This window comes from Perca fluviatilis, chromosome 4 (assembly GCF_010015445.1).
Source record: "Perca fluviatilis chromosome 4, GENO_Pfluv_1.0, whole genome shotgun sequence".
Lineage (NCBI taxonomy): Eukaryota > Metazoa > Chordata > Actinopteri > Perciformes > Percidae > Perca > Perca fluviatilis.
Window position 1 is genome coordinate 35,958,431 of NC_053115.1, and position 24,297 is coordinate 35,982,727.

The 24,297-nt window shown below is 40.2% G+C and overlaps 1 protein-coding gene and 1 non-coding gene across 31 annotated transcripts in view; one reads left to right on the forward strand and one right to left on the reverse strand.

Moving 5' to 3' along the window:
- The first annotated feature begins 4,108 nt into the window (after window positions 1–4,108).
- Window positions 4,109–4,180, forward strand: trnac-gca. The gene has a single exon. It is a non-coding gene; the product is annotated as a tRNA-Cys (tRNA).
- Window positions 4,181–17,706: 13,526 nt separating this feature from the next.
- nfasca (neurofascin homolog (chicken) a) overlaps window positions 17,707–24,297 on the reverse strand; it is a 175,224-nt gene continuing 168,633 nt past the window's right edge. For 29 of the 30 annotated variants that reach the window (XM_039798985.1, XM_039798983.1, XM_039798987.1 and 26 more), the window contains one exon: window positions 17,707–22,813. In XM_039798985.1, the coding sequence (XP_039654919.1) occupies window positions 22,585–22,813 (229 nt within the window). In that variant the 3' untranslated portion in view covers window positions 17,707–22,584. The remainder of the gene's footprint in view (window positions 22,814–24,297) is intronic. The other variant, XR_005639058.1, reaches the window with a different exon arrangement.

Below are 24,297 nucleotides of genomic sequence, written 5' to 3' on the forward strand. Positions count from 1 at the left end.
ACTAAATAAATCATGATAAAGCTAGATGGGAGACGTAACTATTCATTATGTTGTCATCACACTGCTGTTTTTTTGCAGCATGGCAGAGCATCCATTTTTTTTACTGACTTTCATCCATCAACATTGTGCGCTGCCACAGAGCTGCTCCCAGGGCAGCATTATCTTGTATACATCAGAATATAGGTCCACTCTATATGTAAACCTTCCCATCTAAAATAAGTTATTGATGTCTGCGTCTGGCAAAAATTTCCAAATAACTCTTTGTATGAATTTATTTTCTTGTGGGTCCTAAAATTAGCAATGTGGTTGGTCAGTCAGTTGATAAGAGATGAAAATGTACTACGCCTGTAGTTTACAGGCTCCTTATCACTTATTAACACCCCTATTCTGTCACTCTCCAATACCTTTCCTGCAGCTGCATTTCACGATATCAGATTTTCACTAAACAATTATTGTGGCCAAAAGAATTCCGGATAATGATATTATCACGATATCTAGACATTGAGCCTAGGTGTTCATCTCACAATAAACTGGACTGGACAGATAACACAAATGTAAAAAAAGGACAGGGCAGACAGGGCTTGAGCGCAGACTGCAGGTAGGTAGAGCTATGGTGATTAGTGAGCTTAGGTACAGTGGGGCTTTGCCTAGCAAGGACTTGTAGATGAGTTGGTACCAGACGATACTAGACCTAATTTTAGATTGGAGATGGTTACTGTGGGCCTGAGGAGAGGGAACTATCAAACCAAACACCTACGTTTTTACAGTGGGTACGGAAAGTATTCAGACCCCTTTACATTTTTCACTCTTTGTTTCATTGCAGCCATTTGCTAAAATCAAAAAAGTTCATTTTATTTCTCATTAATGTATACTCAGCACCACATATTGACAGAAAAAAACAAATGTTGAAATGTTTGCAAATTTATTAAAAAAGAAAAACTGAAATATCACATGGTCATATGTATTCAGACCCTTAGCTCAGTATTGAGTAGAAGCACCCTTTTGAGCTAGTACAGCCATGAGTCTTCTTGTGAATGATGAAACAAGTTTTTCACACCTGGATTTGGGGATCCTCTGCCATTCTTCCTTGCAGATCCTCTCCAGTTCCGTCAGGTTGGATGGTGAACGTTGGTGGACAGCCATTTTCAGGTCTCTCCAGAGATGCTCAATTGGGTTTAGGTCAGGGCTCTGGCTGGGCCAGTCAAGAATGGTCACAGAGTTGTTCCCAAGCCACTCCTTTGTTATTTTAGCTGTGTGCTTAGGGTCATTGTCTTGTTGGAAGGTGAACCTTCGGCCCAGTCTGAGGTCCTGAGCACTCTGGATGAGGTTTTCTTCCAGGATATCTCTGTACTTGGTCGCATTCATCTTTCCTTCAATTGCAACCAGTCGCCCTGTCCCTGCAGCTGAAAAACACCCCCATAGCATGATGCTGCCACCACCATGTTTCACTCTTGGGATTGTATTGGGCAGGTGATGAGCAGTGCCTGGTTTGCTCCACACATACCGCTTAGCATTAACGCCAAAAAGTTCAATCTTGGTCTCATCAGACCAGAGAATCTTATTTATCATAGTCTGGGAGTTCTTCATGTGTTTTTTGGCAAACTCTATGCAGGCTTGCACTGAGGAGAGGCTTCCGTCGGGCCACTCTGCCATAAAGCCACGACTGGTGGAGGGCTGCAGTGATAGTTGACTTTGTGGAACTTTCTCCCATCTCCCTACTGCATCTCTGGAGCTCAGCCACAGTGATCTTTGGGTTCTTCTTTACCTCTCTCACCAAGGCTCTTCTCCTACGATTGCTCAGTTTGGCTGGACAGCCAGGTCTAGGAAGAGTTCTGGTCGTCCCAAACTTCTTCCATTTAAGGATTATGGAGGCCATTGTGCTCTTAGGAACCTTGAGTGCTGCAGTCATTCTTTTGTAACCTTGGCCAGATTTGTGCCTTGCCACAATTCTGTCTCTGAGCTCCTTGGGCAGTTCCTTCGACCTCATGATTCGCATTTGCTCTGACAAGGTCTTATATAGACAGATGTGTGCCTTTCCTAATCAAGTCCAATCAGTTTAATTAAACACAGCAGGACTCCAATGAAGGAGTAGAATCATCTCAAGGAGGATCAGAAAAAATGGACAGCATGTGAGTTAAATATGAGTGTCACAGCAAAGGGTCTTAATACTTATGACCATGTGATATTTCAGTTTTTTATTTTTAATAAATTTGCAAAAATATCTACATTTCTGTTTTTTTCTGTCAAGATGGGGTGCTGAGTGTACATTAATGAGAAATAAAATTAACTTTTTTGATTTTAGCAAATGGCTGCAATGAAACAAAGAATGAAAAATTTAAAGGGGTCTGAATACTTTCCGTACCCACTGTATAAGTAGCCACATATTCTAATTCTGAACCATCTAGTGTAGTGATGCTGGTCAGACAAGCAGGAGTGGGCAATGATTGAAAACCATACACCTAATTTTATTTGAGTTTAAAAGTCATTGAAGGTTTCAGAAAGAATGCTGGATGGCATTAAAGCTCTCCTGGAGGTTAGATGGTACAGTATCTAATGAAGGGCCAGATGTATACAGTATAGTAACGTCAGCATAGAGGTGGATCAGATAGTCACTCGCAGCCAGAGCCACATCATTGATATATAGAGAGAACAGTGTCAGCTTGAGAATCGAACCTGTGGCACCCACATGGAGACAGCCATAGGTCCAGACAGCAGGCCCTCTGATTTTACACACTGGACCCTATCAGAAAAGTTAGTGAACCAGGCGAGGCAGTTCTGAGAGAAACCAAGGCTATTGAGTCTGCTAATAAGAATAGGATGGTTGACAGAGTCAAAGTGCCTTGGACAGATCAATATAGACGGCTGCACAGTAATGCTTTTTATCAATAGCAGCTATGATGTCATTTAAAACCTTGAGCGTGGCTGTGGTTCAACCGTGACCAGCACAGAAGCCTGATTGCATAGCAGAAAGGGTACGGTGAGATTCAAAATGTTTGTTAAAATGTTTGTTAACCATGCTTTCCAAGACTTTGGAAAGAAATGGGTAGGATAGATATTTGTCTGTAGCAGTTGAGATCAAGGGTGTCTCCCCCTTAGAAAGGGGAATGACCGTGGCAGCTTTCCAATCTTTAGGGTTCTGAAGATGAGAGAGAATAGTAATGGGGGCTGATATAATAATCACAGATAGTTTTAGAAAAGAGGAGTCCAGATTATCCAGCCCATCTGATTTGCACTTCGTTAAGGGATGATAAAACCTTTCTGTGACACAATAAAACCTGATGGTCTCAGCCACAATCTTCAACCCAGCGTCCCGTGTCCCTTCCCTCCGCACTACACCCCTAATATCGCAGTCCCGCAGCATGACACACTGAGCTCCTCTCTCTCTCCATCTATGTGTGATCATGTTCCATTAATGCATGTTTCTAACTTGGCTTCTTGCCTGGAGTACTTATGCTTTCTCCCCTCTCAGAATTCCTCGGATTGTGGTGACACCTGGATCGTGGTAGCAGCTGCTGCTTTGGTACTGTTTGATGCCCTGCTACGTGCTGCACTACTACTATTATTAGTCATAGTTCTAGTAATTTTACTGTTACTATTATTGACACTTCATCATGTCATTCAATTATACTCACTGCTATAATTCTTTTGAGTCATATTTATTTATCTCTCTCTCTCTCTCTCTCTCTCTCTCTCTCTCTCTCTCTCTTTCTCTCTCTCTCTCCCAACCGGTTGTGTCAGATGACTGTCAAACAAGAGCCAGGTTCTGTATGAGGTTTCTGCCTGTTAAAAGGACATTGTTCCTCATCGCTGTCACACCAAATGCATCATTTTGTGGAAATTGTTGGGTCTCTGTAACAGAGTGGTCTAGCCCTACACTATCTGTAAAATGTCCTGAGATGACTTCTGTTAGTTTGACACTATAACACATGAAATCAGGATGACCACAGCAGATGTGCCTTTATCGAAGATGAAAACGCCAACATCTTTTTTGGATACTTGAAAAAATACATGGAAACTTTTAATCAGATGTGGGCATAGACCTGGATTTTAACCACATGGTGGAGGCCCAGCCATTGTTCTGCTGATCAATAAGCATATTTAGGTATGTGGGGGTATATCTCAGTGGTAGAGCATTTGACTGCAGATCAAGAGGTCCCCAGTTCAAATCTGGGTGCCCCCTACATAGATACTGTGCGCAGGTTGTTATCTTTAAAATAGTGGTTCTTTTTGATACCCACCTTCAAGCATGGAGCTCTTACTAACTTATAGTACATTTACATCCACACTAATATGCCACTATTATTCCGAATGTGACAATAGTCTGAATTTGATACAGGTCATGTAAACAGCATATTCTGTTTGGATACTCCAAATAAGGCCTTTTTCCGAATATAGCATTTTCCGATTAAGACGTGGGATATTCCGGTATTATTAATGTTTTAGAGGCATTGTTTGGACATGTATATCAATCGGGGTTTTCACTGCAGGCTTATGGTCAGCGCTGTGCGTTGCTATGGTTTCTGTACACAAACCAACCAGCCAATAGTTTGCAAGGCTGAAGACCCGATAAGAAGGAGAAACACACCTACTTTTAAACATTATCAAACACTTGGATATCAATAGGTTTTTGGATATGTGCACACATCGCTATGCCGACCTTTTGAAGAAGCTGGTTGAAGTAGTGAAGGAATGAAAGAGGGGCGCTGTGTTCACACGGTCCAACAAGTTTGCCGCCACTGGTAAACTTTGAAAAAATAGCTACATGCAGTTAGCTACATGTAAACAGGAATATTAGTGGAATACTCACTTTCATTAGCCATGTAAACAGCTTGGTTGGAATATCATCTTTTTTGGAATTAGGGCAAAAACAGGAATATTATGTGCATGTAAACATAGTCACAGTCCACATAAGAATAAGTACAAAGAAGCTTTGAAGTATGCAGGATGGTTGTGTGGACCACGTTTGGATGACCTTCAATTTCCTGATGATAAACGCAGACAAACACCTCTGAAGCTCATTATCTAAGATATATAGCTACTCTGGATGGCATTGTCCTGGCCTTCAGCAGCACTGTAAGGAATCTTTAAGCTAAGAGGGTATTACTCTGATTTTATGCTTACTTTTTTGAGTTATAAGTAAAGTAATGTGATTAGTTACTACTTACTATTTAAAGTAATGTTGCATGTTACTTACTAACTCAATACCATATAATAATGCTGTGCCTCACTAAATAATATCACACAGTAACCAATTGTTTCGTACCCAGCAGATCCACATGTTCAGTGAAGCCCAACAGTTCACTAACTGCCAATAAATGTCACATCTTTTTCAAACTCCTCCAGCTCAGTGCTAAACATGTACATTAGTTAGAGCTTTGTGCTTCATTTCTGTGAATGACTCATACAGAACCTACTGCGCGACAGACAAATGAACATGCACATACTGATGCACCTCATTACAGCTCAGCAGATTCCAGGTCTCTCAGTCTGTTGTCACTCCATCAAGTCTGCTTAGATAGTGCTTAGAGTTTGTAAGCAATGAGAACCAGCTCTCACCAGCCAAGACAAAGGCTGGCTCCAGTTTGTGCCTTTCGTGTAATAATTGCTTTTCAATCAGGAGAGTCTACTTTTTTGAGTGAACAATTATTTGACACATGCACAATAAAACGGATACATTTGAAAATTCTTTGATGATTAGAGTATAGTCATATTTCTATATTTGTTATAGTTAGGTGTTATTGTAGTTGCTTTGTATCTCTCCAGCCAGGTTAGACTCAGCTGAGGACTGAGAAGCGAGAAGCTGTCAAATAAGGAAAGTGAGAAGGACCCACGGAGTGTCCAGGAGTAGCAGATGAGAAGATAATGGGAGAATATATTTTTCTCGTCTTGCTGCGGAATCAGACATTGACTTGCTAATGCTAACAGAAACTGGAAAAAAAAGATAATTTGAAGGTTTGCCATTTGCGACAATTAACACTGGTATGAAAGCTGACAGCAACAGAGAGGAGAACAGATTTAAATATTGACAGCAAAGATGTAATTGGTTTAACTAAACGAGTAAGTTTAGTTAAAGTAGGAGAAGACGGAGAGAGAGAGAGAGAGAGAGGGGGGGGGGGATGAGAATGAGTAACATAAGATAGTCTTCCTGACTGAACTTATGCTAAGCTTTATTTGCATGAGATGTACATGTGGGTCCTCATGCTCGTGCCAGCAAACCATTAAACAGAAACTGTTAAAACAGGGTCTGCTCATTTAATCATTGTGTAATCGCTTCACTGGTGGTCCAAAACTCTCCAAGGGAATTTTCACATAACTCCACCTTTACCTTATTAGCTGTCAGCTCCTGATTGTGAGCAGTGTTTGTTATCATTTAGGGAAAGTTTTTCTCTGTCCACACTAACGTATAGCTAAAAAATGCAACATGTATTTATTTTTGACAGATGGCAGGTCAAAACAGAGAAGAACAAATATTTTCAAATGTAGCCAGTATGGACATGGCCCGAATTAAACATGATGCTGTCATGAGGAGGATGCCACTTAAAGGTTAGTCTGCCCGGTGACAGGTTAATTAACTGAAGCATTCTTCCATGAGCCTGGACTCTCGGTATGTCAGGCTTCCTGTGTTTTCACTGCTTGTTAAGAAAAAGTCACCATGAGACATATGGGTCACTGTGGCCTCTCTATGGTCTACTGATCCACACACTTGTCCTCACATTTGTCATTTCATTTCACTGGAATTGTTCCTTGTATGATTTAATGTGAATATACTTTACATATATATATATATAAGTATATATATATAAATGAAGTTGATTGATTGATTGATCTTATATATATATATATATATATATATATATATTCTGTTTTGGAAACACATGTTCTGTAATTGGATGTTTATTTGGTCAATGTGTATAATGTTCATTATCTAAAAGCCATTGAACTCACCAGTTAGTGGCTCCCTCTTTTTTTCAAGATGTTTGAACTGATAATTAAATTTGAAACAGATTTAAGATAAGATATTCTTTAAAAATGTTGCTTAGACAATAAAGCAACATACAGTGGCAATGAACCTAAAACAATTCATAGCCACATTTAATGATTAATTTGTGCTCCTTCAAAGATAGTGTAATGAAGGGATAAATGACTTTAACCCTTGTGTTGTCCTTCGGGTCCCAGTGACCCGAAGGACAACACAAGGATTATGTACTTCCGTTTACTTTGTTGAGAATTGCTCTCAAAACAAGGGTTAATACAGCATCTTAGTTCTTGTTTGTACAGCATTTTGGTCAGCTTAAACTGTGTTTAAATGTGTTCTAGAAATAAACTTTACTTACTTACTTTACAAGAAACAGGGTTTAGAGAGCAATTCTCAACAAAGTAAAGGGAATTACATAATCCTTGTGTTGTCCTTCGGGTCACTGGGACCCGAAGGACCACACAAGGGTTAAAACAGTTCAGTTAGCCTATTTTTAATCGTTTCTGTGTCACAAAAGGGAAAAAAATATTGGCATCACTATTTCACAATCGGTGCATCCCTAACTGCTACACCATATATTACACCTATGCATTGACTGGTAGTATCGCCAGCCAGAGGACCTCATAATAAATCAAGCGTCTCTGCAGGATTCCTACATGTCATTTGTCTTTTTAGAGACTATTTGGCTGAGGTAAATTGTTTGGCTTCCAGAAAATGGCCTGTAAAGGAAAAGCCTGAACATGATTTTGTTCTCCCCACTGAATCCATTCAATCCAATGACAATGGATAGTGAGAGCCCATTCATTCTCTATATGGCCCTCAGTGTGGGATGCAAATGTTTGCCAGGAGGGTGCATTTGCAAAATTAGCAGGCCAGGGCATACATATTACTTTCAGGAAAGAGAGATGAAGTGTGGGAGGAGATTTTTGAGAATGACCTCACCTCCTAACCTGATGACTCAAATAAGTTTCTGTCTTAAAGAGATTCATATCTGGAAGGAAACTGGGGAACCGACCTTAGCACTTCACCAGATTAAGTCAGAGGTCCCCCTGGTAGTGTGTGTGATTGTGTGTATGTGTGTGTGAATGTGTGTGTGGTCCCAGGACAGGTAGCTGATTTGATTGGATAACTGGCATGATGCTTGCACTGACTGCAGAGCAGTCAGTGTTTATTGTCCCGGTGGAGACGCCACAGCATCTGTGACCACAAGGAGGAAAATAGTTTGTCCAACATGCTGTTGTACATCAGACTACATTACAGAACACCAGTCATTCCTTTGAGAGATTATTTTGGAGATTTTTCTCCTTTATTGAATTACTGTAAAATCAAGAGAGAGGCAGGAAGGACAGAGAGAGACAAAGGTCATGGGCCTCTTTCATAGCTAACATTAAAATAAGGCTGACAAACAAATCCCATGTGCACATGTATATAGTATTGTATTATAAAGGTTAAAATATTTTTTAATTTTCAATTTCATTTTAGTTCATTTTTTGTTAGTTTTCAGTGTTTGCAAGTTTAGTTTCAGTTCTTCTATAAAGGTTTAGTTTTTGCCATGATGTTCAATGTTAAATCTTTGCACTACTTTAGTGCTCGATGTGCTCGAGCAACTATGGCACAGCGCCGTCTCATTTCAAGTCCGTTCAAATTCTGTTGTTCAATGTCATGTTGTCTGCTCTTTTTCAGTAGTGGTGTATCTAGCTAAAAAAGTAAAACTATAGTATTTGCATTCATTTATATTTTATTTTTATTAGTTTTAACTTGGCAATATAGTTTCAGATTACTTTTTCTTAAAAGTTTTACTTTTTATTTAGTTTCAGTTTACGAAAATACGTTTCACTGCTTATTTTCATTTTTGTTTAAGTTTACTATAAATACAGACAACAAGTGGCAGACAGAGCGTGATGCCACATATAGGCAGGCTACCAGACACTGTTTTTGAGTCACATCGTTGCAAATATCACATGATGATGCATCATTCCACAAAATGGTTTGTCTTCTAAATCATCAAGTTGTTCAATAGGCTATCTATTAGGCTACAGGAACGTCTATATGTCAGTGTGTGTGTTATTCTCATATTTCTCGAACCGTTCAAACACGAGTGTGTGCAGTGCCAAGTTTGACGTTGTTTGGATAAGAAATGAGAAATCTATGATTGAAAGAACAATAAATAGGTTCTTGCCACTCTAATTACCCTCCCCCCTCCTAAAGTAGTAGCTACCTGCTCCAGCCAACCTCCCCCTGAATCTTCACCCATTACTCTAATTGCCCTTCCCCTCCTAAAGTAGTAACTACCTACTCCAGCACTAAAACTTCGCTCATTACGTTTTGTGGATCTTTGTTTTTCACCTGAAGTAGTAGCCTGCTCTGAACCTCATCTGAATCTTCGTGCTTACGTTCATTCGTGGATGTTCACTGCATCTGTAAGTCAGCTACAGTGTTTAATTCTGAATATTGTGGGATGGGAACATTTGTGGGATAACATTCTGTTGCGCTTAATGTATCGTTTTCATCGTAGCCTGCTCCAGCCAAGGTCTGAACCTCCCCTCATCTTTTCTAGTCCAACATATCCACATTGGACTAGAAAAGATGACCAAGACCACTTTATAATGTCCTATAAAGTGAAACACTGGAGATTAAATTTTTATTGTAATTCTGAAAAGATTGTATTGATCATCTGCTGGGATTAATAACTATGTGATTTCAGTATACACTTTAGGTTTCAAATTGCTTCCAATAGATCTGTCAGTAGTGACTCACTTTACAAGGACTTGAATTTCAGGGTTTGATTACTGAGGCAGTGAATACACGAGGCCATGACTTGAGACAGTATTCCAAGGCAAAGCTTAATGAACTCACATAAACAACATATTATTTCAAAGCAGGCTTGCCTTGAGGCACAATCCAAAGTTTCTTCAAAACTTGCCATTTTCAGCATGTAGCTTGCTAGTTTGAATTTTTTTGTTGTCTCCCGTAGTGAAGGGATTTTGAGAACGGGAGAACTATTGCTGAACTACAGTTCAGCAATAGATAGTTCATAGACATGCAACCAATTATGAGGTGCTAAAAGAAAACAGATCTTTCTATAAAAGCAAAAAAGATAATCTGGTACGTCAGTCTTTCTGTTCAGGACGATGTTGTTGCTAGTGGAGATCATGAGTTCCACAGGGTTCAGTTCTTGGGCCTCTAATATTTAACCTCAGATAAATCATATTTTCATCATTCATATTTGAGGATAAAAAAGGTTCCATTCTTATATGACAGATTTGTAAGGCTCTATTATTCTTTACAATGTTAGTATCTTTTTAAAAATCTTCACTCAGAGGCAGATGCAGAGTCGGAGCCAAAGGCTGCATAATGTTCTGGCCATCCAGGAGAAGATAACACAATTCATATTTAACTTTGACATTTTACACTGAATTTCATTAAAGGAATAAATATTATCTTATTACTAAACTTAGAAACCCGAAGTGTGCACACACACACACACACACACACACACACACACACACACAATAGGTAACAACAAAGACATCCCTGCTCTCCATTGTCAACTCAGATCACAGAGATATCTCAATTTGTTTTCTTAACCTTTGGCTCCGTTGCTGCAGAAACCTGAGGAAGATGTAATAATTACCCACACTTCCTCTGAGACGCTAGGCTCGGCTGCTTCAGTCCACTCCTCACTGCCAGTCCATGTATTGGGTTGCTAATGGCTTTTACCCGCTGATGTACAAGGCGGTAGTAATGGCTGACTATGGAGGGCTGAGACATTAATATTTACTAGCCTAGAGGGGGTCAAGGCAGAATGGATCAGGCCATCTTCAATAAAACATGTCACCACCAAAGGGACCACTCCCTTGTGCTCTCTACATTTCTGCGTTTTATTAATCTTTGAGCAGGTTTTGCGCGTGTCGTCTGTGTAAAATGAGCTCAGCGTTCATGGCAGTTTAATGGGAATGGTGTAATCCACTTCATCCTAGTGTACAGGGGATAAATCAACAGACTATAAAGTTCAGGTTTGGTTACTTTGTGGGCTGATGCATGACTGTATGAATGATCAGTGTGGTGTCTGCGGGTGTAAAAACCTTCATACAGAAAATCTGGGGAAAATATTAAAGTTTTATAATGCAGGCTTTTAGGCATTACATGGACTTGGCACCAGACGGAATTGGTCACCATTATCCAAACGTGATGTTGAAGTTGTCAAATGTAAACATCAAAGTAATCACCAAAGAAAAGGTGAGTTAAACATTGGGTGTGCCTTAGTGTATATCAGCGACGTTTCATTTCCATGATTGTTTAAGTTTTTGGCCCGGATGTCCGTCACCTTCCTCTTTCTTTGTGTTGACATTCTAAACTCCGGTGGATTTATGAGGACTATGGTTAACTGCTCCTCAGATCTCTGCAAGGTAAATCCAGACAGCTAGATAGACTATCTGTCCAATCTGAGTTTTCTGTTTCATGACTAAAACAACTTTTGGTTAAAGAAATGCCAATAAACCAGAGCACGTTTTTCTCCCATCCTGGAATGTTTTGTGGACTAGCCAGACCTACCTCCGCAGCGCTGTGGAGGAAGGTCTGGCAATGCGAGACTAGGTGTGCCTCAACATCTAAGCGGTACAATTATAGTTTGTGCTGAAAGGGTGTTGTTTTCCACCCAATTTAAAACCAGCGCATAATGCACACTGACCTGAATCACTGGCCTGTTCACTGGCAAGAAAAGAAAAGCTTACGTGTCAACAACAGAGGAAACTGTAGCAGCTGGTTAAAATACTGAATCTTTCACAATTGCCATTGCTGAATCTATATAAAAATGGTACCTGTCTTTACCAACACTTGAAAGTTGTCTAAGAGTTAAACTAAATTGAATTGATAGTTGCATTTTTACTACCTGGCAGCTGATATTTTGAAGTCAGCATCTAGTGGCCATCAATGATATTGCATTCAATTATATTAAATGCAAACCTCTAGTCCTGCAGCACAGTCAGCTTTTTGCTAAAATAAAGCTAAAGACAGTTTGTCGGTGAGCTTGGAGGTTTGAGGTTGGCAACATGTGTTATCCTCTCTCCACTCTGGGGGACTTTCGTTTGGGCCTCGGAGAGATGTTGACATGTCTAACTGAGCTCTCCCACATGAACCTTAAAATTCATCAACAAGACACTTTGTTTCGCTGTTCGAAGTCATACAGACACTGTGTGCATTGGTAAAAGGTGAGAATTGTTGTTTTTATTCTGTTAATCGAGTTGAGCCGCTTATAAACATGCCGGACCTGAGGAAGGCTGCTAAAGCTAGCAAACCAGCAGAAAGCACGAGCTCGGGGCAGTCAGCTATATTGCAAGCAATAAATTCATTAAGAAATGAACTACTGGCAAAAATGGATGAGAAAGCAGAGATGCAAAATGAAGAAATACGCAAGCAAATCAGTGGTTTGAGAGACAAGCTGAAGAGTGCAATCGATCAGGCTAACATCAAAGCTAACGCGCTAGAGGAGCGCACCGCAGGCCTGGAAACAGCAGCTAACACTCACTCGGATGCTATCGCTAATCTGGAGCAACAGGTGGTTCAACTGAAAAAAGAGGTGGTGAGTTTGGCGGCAAAGGCTGAGGATGATGCAATTTACGCATCTTTGGGGTTAAAGAAGGACGAGAGGCAGGCGTCTCAGCGAGCGCCTTTGTTGCAAAACCTTTACAAAAAGTGATGGGCCTGGACGAGCCACCCGTTATTGATAGGGCTCACCTTACTTTGCAGTAAGCCCCGGGAGACAGGCAGCTACCTAACTTTTTTAAAGAACTGTTTGGCCGTATACCAGAGCTGGGCACACATCATTTGATTCTGGGAGGAGACTTTAATACGGTTCTTAAACCTTCTCTAGACCGTTCCAAAGTATTTACAGCTCCTCCTTCTCCATCTAAATCTGCAACTATTATAAATGCTTTTTGCGGTTCTAGTGGTGTAGTAGATCCATGGAGATTTAAGAATCCTACGTTAAAGGAGTTTTCCTTTTTCTCTGCTGTTCACCAAACATACTCAAGAATAGATTTCTTTTTGCTGGATCAAAAAATGCTCTCATCAATTAAGTCTTGCAGTTATGATAGCATTGTTATCTCTGACCATTCTCCGGTCATTATGGAGCTTTGGCTCCAGGCTAGAAGGCCAATTCAGTTTGATTGGCGTTTTAATACATCTTTGTTGTCTGATGAAACATTTGTAGATTTCATTTCAACACAGATTGATTTCTTTATTGAAACCAACCAGCTGCCAGACACCGATATTTTAATACTTTGGGAAACTCTTAAAGCATATATTAGGGGTCAAATAATAGAATACACTGCCAGTCTTAATAGAAGCAGGTCTAGACGCTACAATGAGTTGATCAATCTAATCCACGATGTTGACCAGCAATACTCCTCGGCCCCTACAGCTGACCTCTGCAAAAAAAGAATAGCATTACAAACTGAATTTGATCTTCTTGCCTCTATGGAAGCAGAAGAGAAATTTTTGAAATCTAGACAAAACTTTTACGAACATGGAGAGCGGGCAAGTAGGTTACTCTCTCACCAGCTGCGTCAATATTCTGCTGCCAATTTTATTGCAAAAATACAAACTGCAGATGGAGAAGTTAAGCTTGACCCCAAAGACATTAACAAGCAATTCAGATTATTTTATTCATCCTTAAATTCTTCAGATAACCCTAGTGACCATGTATTTCTTGACAATGTAACTCTCCCGACTATAGCTGAGGAGGATAAGGCCATCCTTGAGCAGCCGATAGTTGAAACTGAGATTAGTCAATCAATTAGGTCAATGAAAAATAGAAAGGCACCAGGCCCAGATGGGTATCAAATTGAGTTTTATAAGGCTTTTGCCCCCAAGTTGATACCTTTACTGTGCCTCGTCTACAATGAATCACTCAAACAAGAGAAGCTGCCTACATCTATGACCCAAGCCACAATATCTGTGCTTCCCAAAAAGGACAAAGACCCCACTAAATGCAAGTCTTATCGCCCGATCAGCCTACTCACATGTGATTATAAAATACTTACAAAGATTATTTCCTTAAGATTGAAATCTATAGTACCAAAAATTGTGCATCCTGACCAGACAGGCTTTGTAAAGTGCAGGCAGTCTTTTCACAATTTACGTCGCCTCTTTAACATAATATATTCTATACATTCAACTCACTCGCCAGAATTAGTGATTTCACTAGACGTGCATAAAGCTTTCGATCGAATTGAGTACAAACACCTTTTTAAAACTCTAAGCAAATTTGGCTTTAGTCCAGTTTTTGTTTCTTGGATTCAGACGTTGTATGCAGCACCCCAAGCTAGAGTGAGGACTAATAACTTTAATTAATATTTCACTATTAAGAGAGGGACACGACAGGGTTGTCCGTTGTCCCCTCTTCTCTTTGATCTGGTCATTGAGCCACTTGCCGCGGCATTGCGATGTAATAACAATATATGGGATATCACGAGGGGCGGCCTGGTTCATAAAGTGTCATTGTATGTCGATGATTTGCTGATGTTTATATCAGATCCAGAGACTTCAATCCTAGAATGCCTAGACACCATTTCCCAATTTGGTAAATCCTCTGGGTACAAGATTAACCTCACCAAAAGTGTTTTGTTCCCAATTAATGTTTTGGCTCGGAATCGATCCTTTGACTCATACCCATTTAGGACTATAGAGGGCTCCATGACATACCTGGGAGTAAGTGTCACAAGTAGATATAAGGACCTATTCCAAAATAACTTCAAATCAGCCTTAGGACAGATCAAAGAGAGCCTTAATCGTTGGTCTACTCTGCCTTTGTCCCTGGCTGGTCGTATTAATTCAATAAAGATGGTAACACTACCTAAGATCTTGTACTTATTTCAAACAGTCCCAATCTTCATACCCAAATCATTCTCTAAGGCCGGTTACACACTGCACACGTCGCGCGAGCGTGTCAGCCGCGTGGCGTGTCCGTTTATATTTCGGCTCCCATGTTAACAGGTTAGAGCTTACACACTGCCGGCGTGAGACGCGTGCCTGCTAGAAATAGAACCGACGCCTATTTTTCACGCGAGCGTGTTGGAAGCGTTTCCAGGCAAAATAGAATAGGAAAATATGTTTATATGTCATTTAGACACGAATGCATATTAATAAATGACATCTTGATGTTTGAAAGTCTAGGTTTTGACATCAAAGTAGATATAAATGTAATACAAAATTTCAGAGAAAATATTTTCAAATGTTGCACTGGTCATACAGAACGAAATATTCTGTAACATATTTTGCAGTCAATACTGCCGATGTTGTCTTGCTTTAATCAAATCAGTAGGCTATATATAAAGGGTAGTAGGATAGTCTACGATAACAACGTGAGTAACGGTCCAACATCAGATAGGCTGTAGGCTCTTTACAGCTACACAGACAGCCCACTTACCCATTTTTCAGAGTTTGAATCTGTCGGCGCTATGTCCCGATATCAGCCCTCCCTGTATCTAGCAGTAGGAGCAGCGCCGCGTCAGACACGCTTCTGGTGTGTAGGACACAGAAAAATCCACGCAGCTGACACGCAGCTGAGACGCAACAGAAACGCCACGCTCGCGAGACGCGTGCAGTGTGTAACCGGCCTAAGGAGCTTGACAGGCACATCAGTACATTTATATGGAACAAAACCATACCTCGCGTACGTAAAACAGTTCTCGAAAGACGTAAGGAGAATGCTGGACTAGCTCTACCAAATTTTTTATACTATTATTGGGCTGCAAACATTCACAAATTAGTAATATGGTATGGAGCTTCTATTGGTGGGGGTAGCCCGAGTTGGTGTCTAATGGAACAACATTCATGCTCATCCGTCTCTCTGGTCTCGATGCTGTGTGCTCCACTGCCAGTGACAGTGGGTGCACATACGGATAATCCTATTGTAAGAGGCAGCTTACGCATATGGGCCCAATTTCGCAAACATTTTGGTAATGTACAAGCTTTGTTGTCTATGCCTCTGTCCTCAAACTTTCTTTTCAAGCCATCGCTTGTAGACACGGCCTTTCTCACCTGGGCTAGAAAAGGCATAAACAGTGTGGGAGATCTTTTTGTAGATGGCACGTTCGCTTCTTTTGACTATTTGGTTAATAAATTAAGTTTACCAAAAACACATTTTTTTAGGTATCTTCAGGTCCGTGATTTTGTCCGTTCCTAGTTTCGTTCATTCCCCTTAAAACCAAATATCGGTCCTCTTGATCATTGTCTGACGGTCAAGCCCCACCTCTCGGGTGGTGTCTCCCAGCTGTATACTGCTATTCAGGCCATGAAATGCCCATCTCTTCTGCTCTCTCTTAAGGTACAATGGGAGGAGGATCTAAACACAGAATTGATGGATGAGATTTGGCAAAGAGCTATACATAAAATATACACATCGTCTATCTGTATTAGGCACAGGTTGATATAATTCAAAGTATTTAATCACCTGCACCTCTCTAGGACCAAATTGGCCAAAATATATCCTAATGTGGATCCCAACTGTACGCGCTGTCATCAAGCCCCTGCCTCTCTGGCTCACATGTTCTGGTCATGCCCAAGCATAGGCACATTCTGGTCTGAGATATTTAATACATTCACCTACATTTGTAAAAAGAATATTGATCCAGATCCTATCATTGCAATATTTGGGGTGGTACACAGTAAGGTTGGGGTCTCAAGAGGCCAATCTCAATTAATAGCATTTTCTACGCTGTTAGCCCGCCGACTAATTCTTACAAATTGGAAATCTTCCTCTCCCCCAAAACACTCACATTGGGTGTTCAAAACTATGTCCTTCCTCCAGCTTGAAAAGTTAAGAACTACAGTCCAAAACTCAGCAGAAACGTTTCAGAATGTATGGCAACCTTTCTTGGATTATTATGAAAATGCATTTGATGCTAATTCCTTGGATTTATGTTTTCTTAAATTTATGTTCTCATCTCTCCTTCTCCTTTTTTTTCTTTTTCTGTGTGCATTCTCAGTATTTGTACGAACCTTGGATGCCAATCTGCGACGAAAGGGGATGTGTGAGATAATGTATAAAGTATGAGGTTTGTGGATGGGGATGCATTGTATGACATAAGAGAATGTATGTTGGTTTGTTTGTGTTATGTACATTTAAATAAAAAAAAACACTTTGAAATAAAAAAAATCCTCTCTCCACTCTGGAAAGCATTGCAGATACTAAAGATGGTGGATGGATGATAGTACTTCAAGGCAGTTTAGCATGGGAATTAGCATTTGGAAATGGCGGTCGTTACTTTAAAGGAAGTTTTTCCTCACCGCTGTCGCACCAAATGCTTGCTCTTGGGGGGAATTGTTGGGTTTTTGTAAATTATGGAGTGTGGTCTAGACCTACTCTGTAAAGTGTCCTGAGATAACGTCTGTTAGGATTGGACACTGTAAATAAAATTGAATTGAATAATTAGTTGAAGCTAGCATCTAATAAACAATACAAAAGAGTCAGGTGTATCTGTGATACAATAATCAGTTCTCAGCCAAAAACCACATAAATGACCCATGTCTGATTCATTCTGTTGAGATGGAAACTGTACAATACTGCATGCCATTACCTAAAGGGCTTTCTACTACGTCTACAGCAAAGGTCAAGCAAGGTCTGCTTCTTTTCCTGTTTACTCTTTGAAACAACAAAAAAATGTTGAGTCTGTTTTGCAAACATGACAAAAGCTCAGAGATGAAAAGAGAGACCAGCCAACAGTAGGTAGAGAAAAGGAGATAGCTTTACTATAAAGAAGGCGTCGCTAGCAGAAGTTGTAACATCTCATCATACACGCATACATGGTGAATATATTTATGCCATTTTCTGTTGAGTATGTACCTTACAAAAGCTGTTATTTTGCGTATCGAAGCAAGACTTTGACGAGCTGCTCTGATACACATGGTATAAACAAGAAGATGCTAATATGAGAATTCATAAAAAAAAGCCAAACAGCATGTGATCAATCATTGAAAAAACCCAGTTGCAAATCTTGTATGCACCAGTTCTACACTGCAGCATTTTGAAATGAAAAACAAACACAAAGCTGTAAAACTGCACATCAACATTTTCTTTTCCCCCAGTAAAGTTGAGCTGAGACGATGCAGACAGTAAAAAGAGAGTCAACGTGCACGAATAAAAGGACAAGAAAAAAAGCACTGTGTATCAGCAACTATGCATAATTCTCTTTTCTTTGTTAGATAGACACTTTACAACATTTCCCCACTGTGATCCACTTGGGGGGAAAGAGGAAAGGCCGTGTGGGAAGAAGGAGGTGCAGGTTTCCAGACCAGATCTGGAGGAAAACGCTTCCAAGAGTCCAGTGAGAAAGTTCGGACATGTACGTTTCGACCCAGCGTTTGATCTCTCCGCGCTTTTTCTTCACGTTTTCTTCCATTTCCGCAGCAGTCTCCTATTTTTGTCAAGATGTCTGTGCTCGGTGCTCAAACTAACATTAGAGTGAACATACTGTAAAACAATGGCGTCAGAGAAAACACCCAGCTGATTAAAACTCAGAGGATATTGCTTTGAGTTTCTGCAGAGAGACAGAAGGGAACATGAGTTTTTGGAAAAGGGAATTGGAGACAGAGAGGTAGTGATTTTGGGGGAATCAGACATCTCTTCATTTTCAAAATGGCCGCCTGTCACCTGGACATATGTTGTGTTCCATTTTAGGGGCCTCCTCCTTCGAAGTCCGCAAATTAAATATGTCATAATGTATCAACAAGGTCTGTCCTAATTAAAAGGCTCCTCGAAATGAGGCAAGAATTGCAGACTTTTTTCGCCCAAATGTTAGTTGATTGTGGGCCAGTTCCATGTTTAATTATGCATTTAGTCGATCCTTGTCAACTTGATATATATCGGATAGGTTGACTCAAGCCACTGCAGCATGTAAATAATGACTTACAGTAACTCTTTGTGTGCAGACTGAAAATCTGTTGCCCTTTCACCTGCTACACAGTTTGTCAGTTGTCTCCAAATTATCTTATCTGAATCTATGACAAGATCTTTTTTGGGGCATTTTTAGGCCTTTATTTTCAACAGGACAGCTTAGACTTGAAATGGGTGAGAGAGGGGGAACGACATGCAGCAAAGGGCCGCAGGTCTGAGCGTCTTTATATGGGTGCGCACTCTACCACGTGAGCTACCCAGGTGCCCAGATCACACCATTCATAACCCTATTTCCAATGACAAATTGTTTCTAGCGTTCTCTGCCTGTTTTGGGGACAACTTTCGGAGACTAACTTTGGGCACTGCTTTGTCTGTATGAGGCTTGACAGTCTGAAGCAGGAGCAGACTCAACCTTCAGTCCTCTAAGGTGGCCCCTGAAATGGGACTAGCTATGCCACAATAGGCATGTTAGGTGAAAGGCATCCTAGGAAGGAGTCGATGCATTCTCAGAGAGATGACAAATGTATAACAGTTTAAAGGAGGGGAGTTTGTTCCAATAAGTCAGCAAATGCATGTTTTTAGGCCTACTAGCAGTTTGTGTGCGACAATGCTACAAACAGTATATTCCAGGAGCACTTACGTCTTATTTACAACATATAGACAGATAATCTAATGTCTTCCTCTTTCACAATATAGAATCCAAACCATCATCAAACAAGTGACTGATAGACTTGCCACAGTCAGTATATATCACAAAGCAAAGGGCAACATACAGTAGAGTGAAGGATGATTCTTGTTACTTTTTCAGAGTGCAAATGTTAGTCAAAGCTACATTACAAAGGTGCATGACAGACTAAAGATGCACCTGTCGCTTTTGCTTGGTGGATAAAGATTTGTGACTTTTTGTTTCCTTTTTTTGGATAAAGCATTTTTCTGGGGAAGTTGACTTTTAAATATTTACAAATATAAGAGATTTTCTTCATGACCTACATGTACAGAATATATGTCAAATAAATAATAAGCAACAATTTTGATTTTCTGAGTGGTGGAAAGATTATGTTACATAAATCTGAATAACAACACAGAGTAACTGTAATACAACATGAGTACGAGAAAAGCAGCACAATGGACAGATAAACGTGACATTTTTCATGTACCATGACAGGTATGCGGTTTTGTTTACAGCAGAAAAGCCAGCTGCTACAAATATCACAAATATCCCGAACATACTGTTGTGTGTTTAATGCCTCTCATGATGAACAATAATCTGGAGACATCTTTATTCTGGCTATTTCTAGTGTGAAACAACAAAATAAGTTGGTCAAAAATGTGTATATAACAATTATTAAATTAAGGACTAATAATACTATCCACATAATGTAATAAATAGAAATATAAAATAAATATTTGAAATACAATGTGAACTCCAGTTGCTAACTGCAGTGAAGATCTTTTTGATTTAGCATTGGAGGGTTTAATAGTGCCGTTGAGTAGCAGGTAATTAGAGTATGAGTGGTGAAAGAAAAGAGCACTCTGTGATCATTTAGTATCAAATAAAGGATTAGCTGTCAGTCCATCAGGCTGCTAACAGAATGGCTACATGACAAATATGGTTGTAGGTCAAGTGAAATACTGAGCATACATACCTCTAAAAACTTTTTCTGTTACTCAAACAGTTTTCTTTTTTCTTTCTTCCTCTGCAAAAACTCAAAAAAATAAACTGATACGTTTAATTTCAAAGGTGGCTGTGAATTGAATGTATATATTTTCATGCTGCAAATCTTTTTTTCATTTAATTCAAGTATCCAAAGCGTCCCTAACGCTGTCTTTTTTTTTCCATCTGTAATGTTTAACAAATGAATTGAGTTTATAAAAACTATAGGGAGGGAAAGAAGTGTAGATCCCCTGCAAAGGTGGGTTCAGACTGAACGGTGTGTTTGCATATAAAGTCAATGCCCAGACGTGAGAAGATGAATGAATTGTGTCCATGGGAGTTAACATTTTTTCAACTTGAGCAAAACCTTTCGCCTATTCCGAGGCATTATGACTCCCATTCATCAACATACAGACACCAGAAAAGAGAGAGAGTCTGGAGGGAAGTAACTGAAATAACTAGAGGTTGGTGGGCGTGTTCCTAGCTGACAGATAGCGCCTGTATATTGGCTGTATAAGGCCAATAAACACAGACTAAAAATATAAAAATCCATGGTGAATATTTTGGGAAAAAACGCAAGGCATGTAGTTTGAACTCACTTGGGATCCCAGCCTCTCGTGCTGCATTCATGCCCCATGGAAAAGAACGTAGACGTTAGCCTCCAACTTGAAGACACATCTCAGTTACAGGAGCTAAAAACTAACTAGGAACTTTCTGGTTGGGACCCTAAACTTCCATAATTTTGGTGTCACAATCGAGAAAATACATGTAGAGGAATATGTAGCCTGTTCATTTAAAAAAAAAAAAAAAAAGGTTCCCTATCATAATAAGTTATTATGTGATCACCATGTTGGATTGACGTCGCAAAGACTGTTTTGGTATAAAACATACTTTCAAAGGTTTGACAAATAATAACTGTCAACTGTCAATATTTAACTGTTCCCATTTGACATGAATGCAGCATTAGCCTGCATGCTAACTAGGGAGTTTTTGGGCTGTGGTCTACTTGTGATTCTCAAGCAAAACTAATGGTCCTCTCTGTTGCCTTCCATTTCTCTTGCACTAAATTACTATCATGCTCCAAAATAATATTTATCATCTTTTAAAAAACAACATGGGATTCATTAACAACATACTGTAGCAGAGCTTGGTGCCTGTGGCAGAAATAGCCTTTCTTCCATTTTGAACATCTGCACTACAACATTGGATTAGAGGTAAGAAAAACATGTCTATCACATCGTACAAGGCAAAGTGAATAAAAGCATGTGATTTAGCCTGCAAGTGGTATAAAAGAAACCCAAAATGTGTACTTTTACTAACCAGATTAAACCTAAAATGCTATGGAGGAGGTGACAGTGCATAGTTTTGCAGGGCACTAAAATGTGTGCCAGAACTGTATACAGCACTCATTAAGATTCAATGACTCGTCTACCAGCTGTGGAAAAACTAAAATCTTTCATTGCGTAAATATCAATATGATAAACATATCTGCCGGCATCCTGTTGAGTTTGATGGTTAGAAGCTGATATGTTACAGGACGGGGCCAGTGTGTGTGTGTGTGTGTGTGTGTGTGTTTGTGTGTGTCAGGGACCTCTTGTGTGTACTTTACTGGGATGCTACACAGCGGTATGAGGAAGGAGAGCAGGGACACTGAAAATGTTCAGAGCAGAAACGAACCAAAGAATACATCTCTAAATGCTTCCAAGTGCTGAAAGCTGCCCCGAAGGCACACTTCATGTCTGTGTTAGGGCAGGCAGAGCGCAGAGGAAAACAAGCACTGTCCTCTTTGTCCAAACGTCACCTCCAATGGGCCCATTTCTCAGAGCTGGAAACTAAAATAAAGGTGTGTGGTCTAATTCCACTCCCGTGTTCCCCTGTTACTTTTTCTGCAGAGGAAAGCCTACACAGTCTCTAGACAGGCCCTGCTGCCTTCCCTATGTGTTTCATATATTAATATATTCCTGTGTGTGTTTGTGTCTGGTGTATGGTGTTGTGGTTTTTATCGTAACACCCTCAGATCCGAGGGTGCCGCTGCGTCCCCCGTGTGCTGCTGCGGCGCTACGCCAGCGAGTAGATGGCGTTGACGGGAGACGTGGCCTCAGAGCTCTCGTTGCCCTCCGTTTCGTCCTTGTCCTTCTTCACCGTGTACTGGCCGATGAAAGATCCGTCCTCGTTGAACTGGCCGTCGCCGCCTTCGCCGTAGTCCACCAGGCTGTCGTCGCTCTCCTTCACGTTGCCGTCCAGCGACGTCTGGCTGCCCTGGAGGGGCTTGTTGTCCTCGTCGCTGCTGCAGAGGCGCACGGAGAGCAGAGTTAAAGGTTGAAATGGGAGGCTGATGTTACAATGTTAGCAGGAGTTCAGGCCCCAGTCGTCCCCATCGGCACAGGTTGCAAGGGGAAAGTGAAAGGTTATTGGGATGGCAGGTAAAGAAATGATGTTAATTCCATAGCTTCAACTTCGCAAACTCTTGGTGAAGTGACTGAATGTTCAAGTCACTCAAGGTCTTGTCAGACTAGAATTTAGATTTGTACGATTCATTTCTTTTCCCTTAAAAGATAGATTTGAATAATTTAAAGTCTATATGAATATAGTACTCACATGCTATATGTCATTTGGAAGAGTTCTCTGTATTAATGTCTCCTAGTAGCCATACTGGCCATGAAGGGATTCTTCCGTAGAGAGATTACACTGTGATTGATGGGGACAAGCCACGGTCCTCCTCTATGAAAAGATGCATTCTTAAGTTCAGCCAAAGCTAATATAATAAATCCAGTGGATATATTCTTTCTGCTAAATGTGTGCAGGTGTATTGCTGTTGTTTTGTCCCAGCAACAAACATACATGCAGTTAGCAGGATTTATCCCTCCTATACTAAAAAGAATGTAACTTTGGAAGCTCCCCGCTGCATCATGATCTGAATGGACAGAAGAAATGATTACAGCTCTCTCAAACATATTAAGGAATGTGAGTACTGAATCAAGACAGACTTGAGAAAATCCAAACCTATCCTTTAAAAAGATAGCTGCGTTTGCATTTTATGCCAAAGGTGCTTTTTTATCTAAAGTTAAAAGTCAATTTTGCAGAACACAGTACTCGCCTAAAAGCAACCCTGTCTCCTGAAAAATTACATTTATATAAAAGTAATGCATTTTATAGGGGATGTAATTGCTTGGATTATGTTCTATATCAGCATAACATTGAATTTATCTGCAAAATGTTCACTGCCAATGCAAAACATTTATACTGAAGGAATTGATCACATATCTACATATTTCATTTGTTTTTATCCTTCTCTAGCTTTAACCCCCTAACAACATGTGGGATGCTTAAATGATCTGTGATAACTGTCCCCATGACTTCTATACTGGATAACACCACACTTCCTGGAGTGGAAAATATACTATATATATGCTGAGCAAATAAGTAAACACACAGTGTTTGGTAGGAGACAGGGGTGATTAAAAGAGATTATTACTGTCGTCAAAAATTCACATAATACATTTGCATACACATGCTAAATGGTGGCCATATTCTGACATGAGATCTGAGCATGAAAACTTCATTGCACCTCAGTTCAGAGCATGGCTGCATGTCTCCTAACTCCGATTTAAGGGGGGGAAGAGAATTTCATGCACAAGAAGAAAGATACAGACTAGCATTAGCTTTCTTGTCTCAGATCAAGCAAGTAGCATATACAGGTATGCAGGTAAATGCACTTAAAGGATGCAAAAGTCAGATCTTTTTAAATTTCTTTGCTCAGGTCGGTTTTAT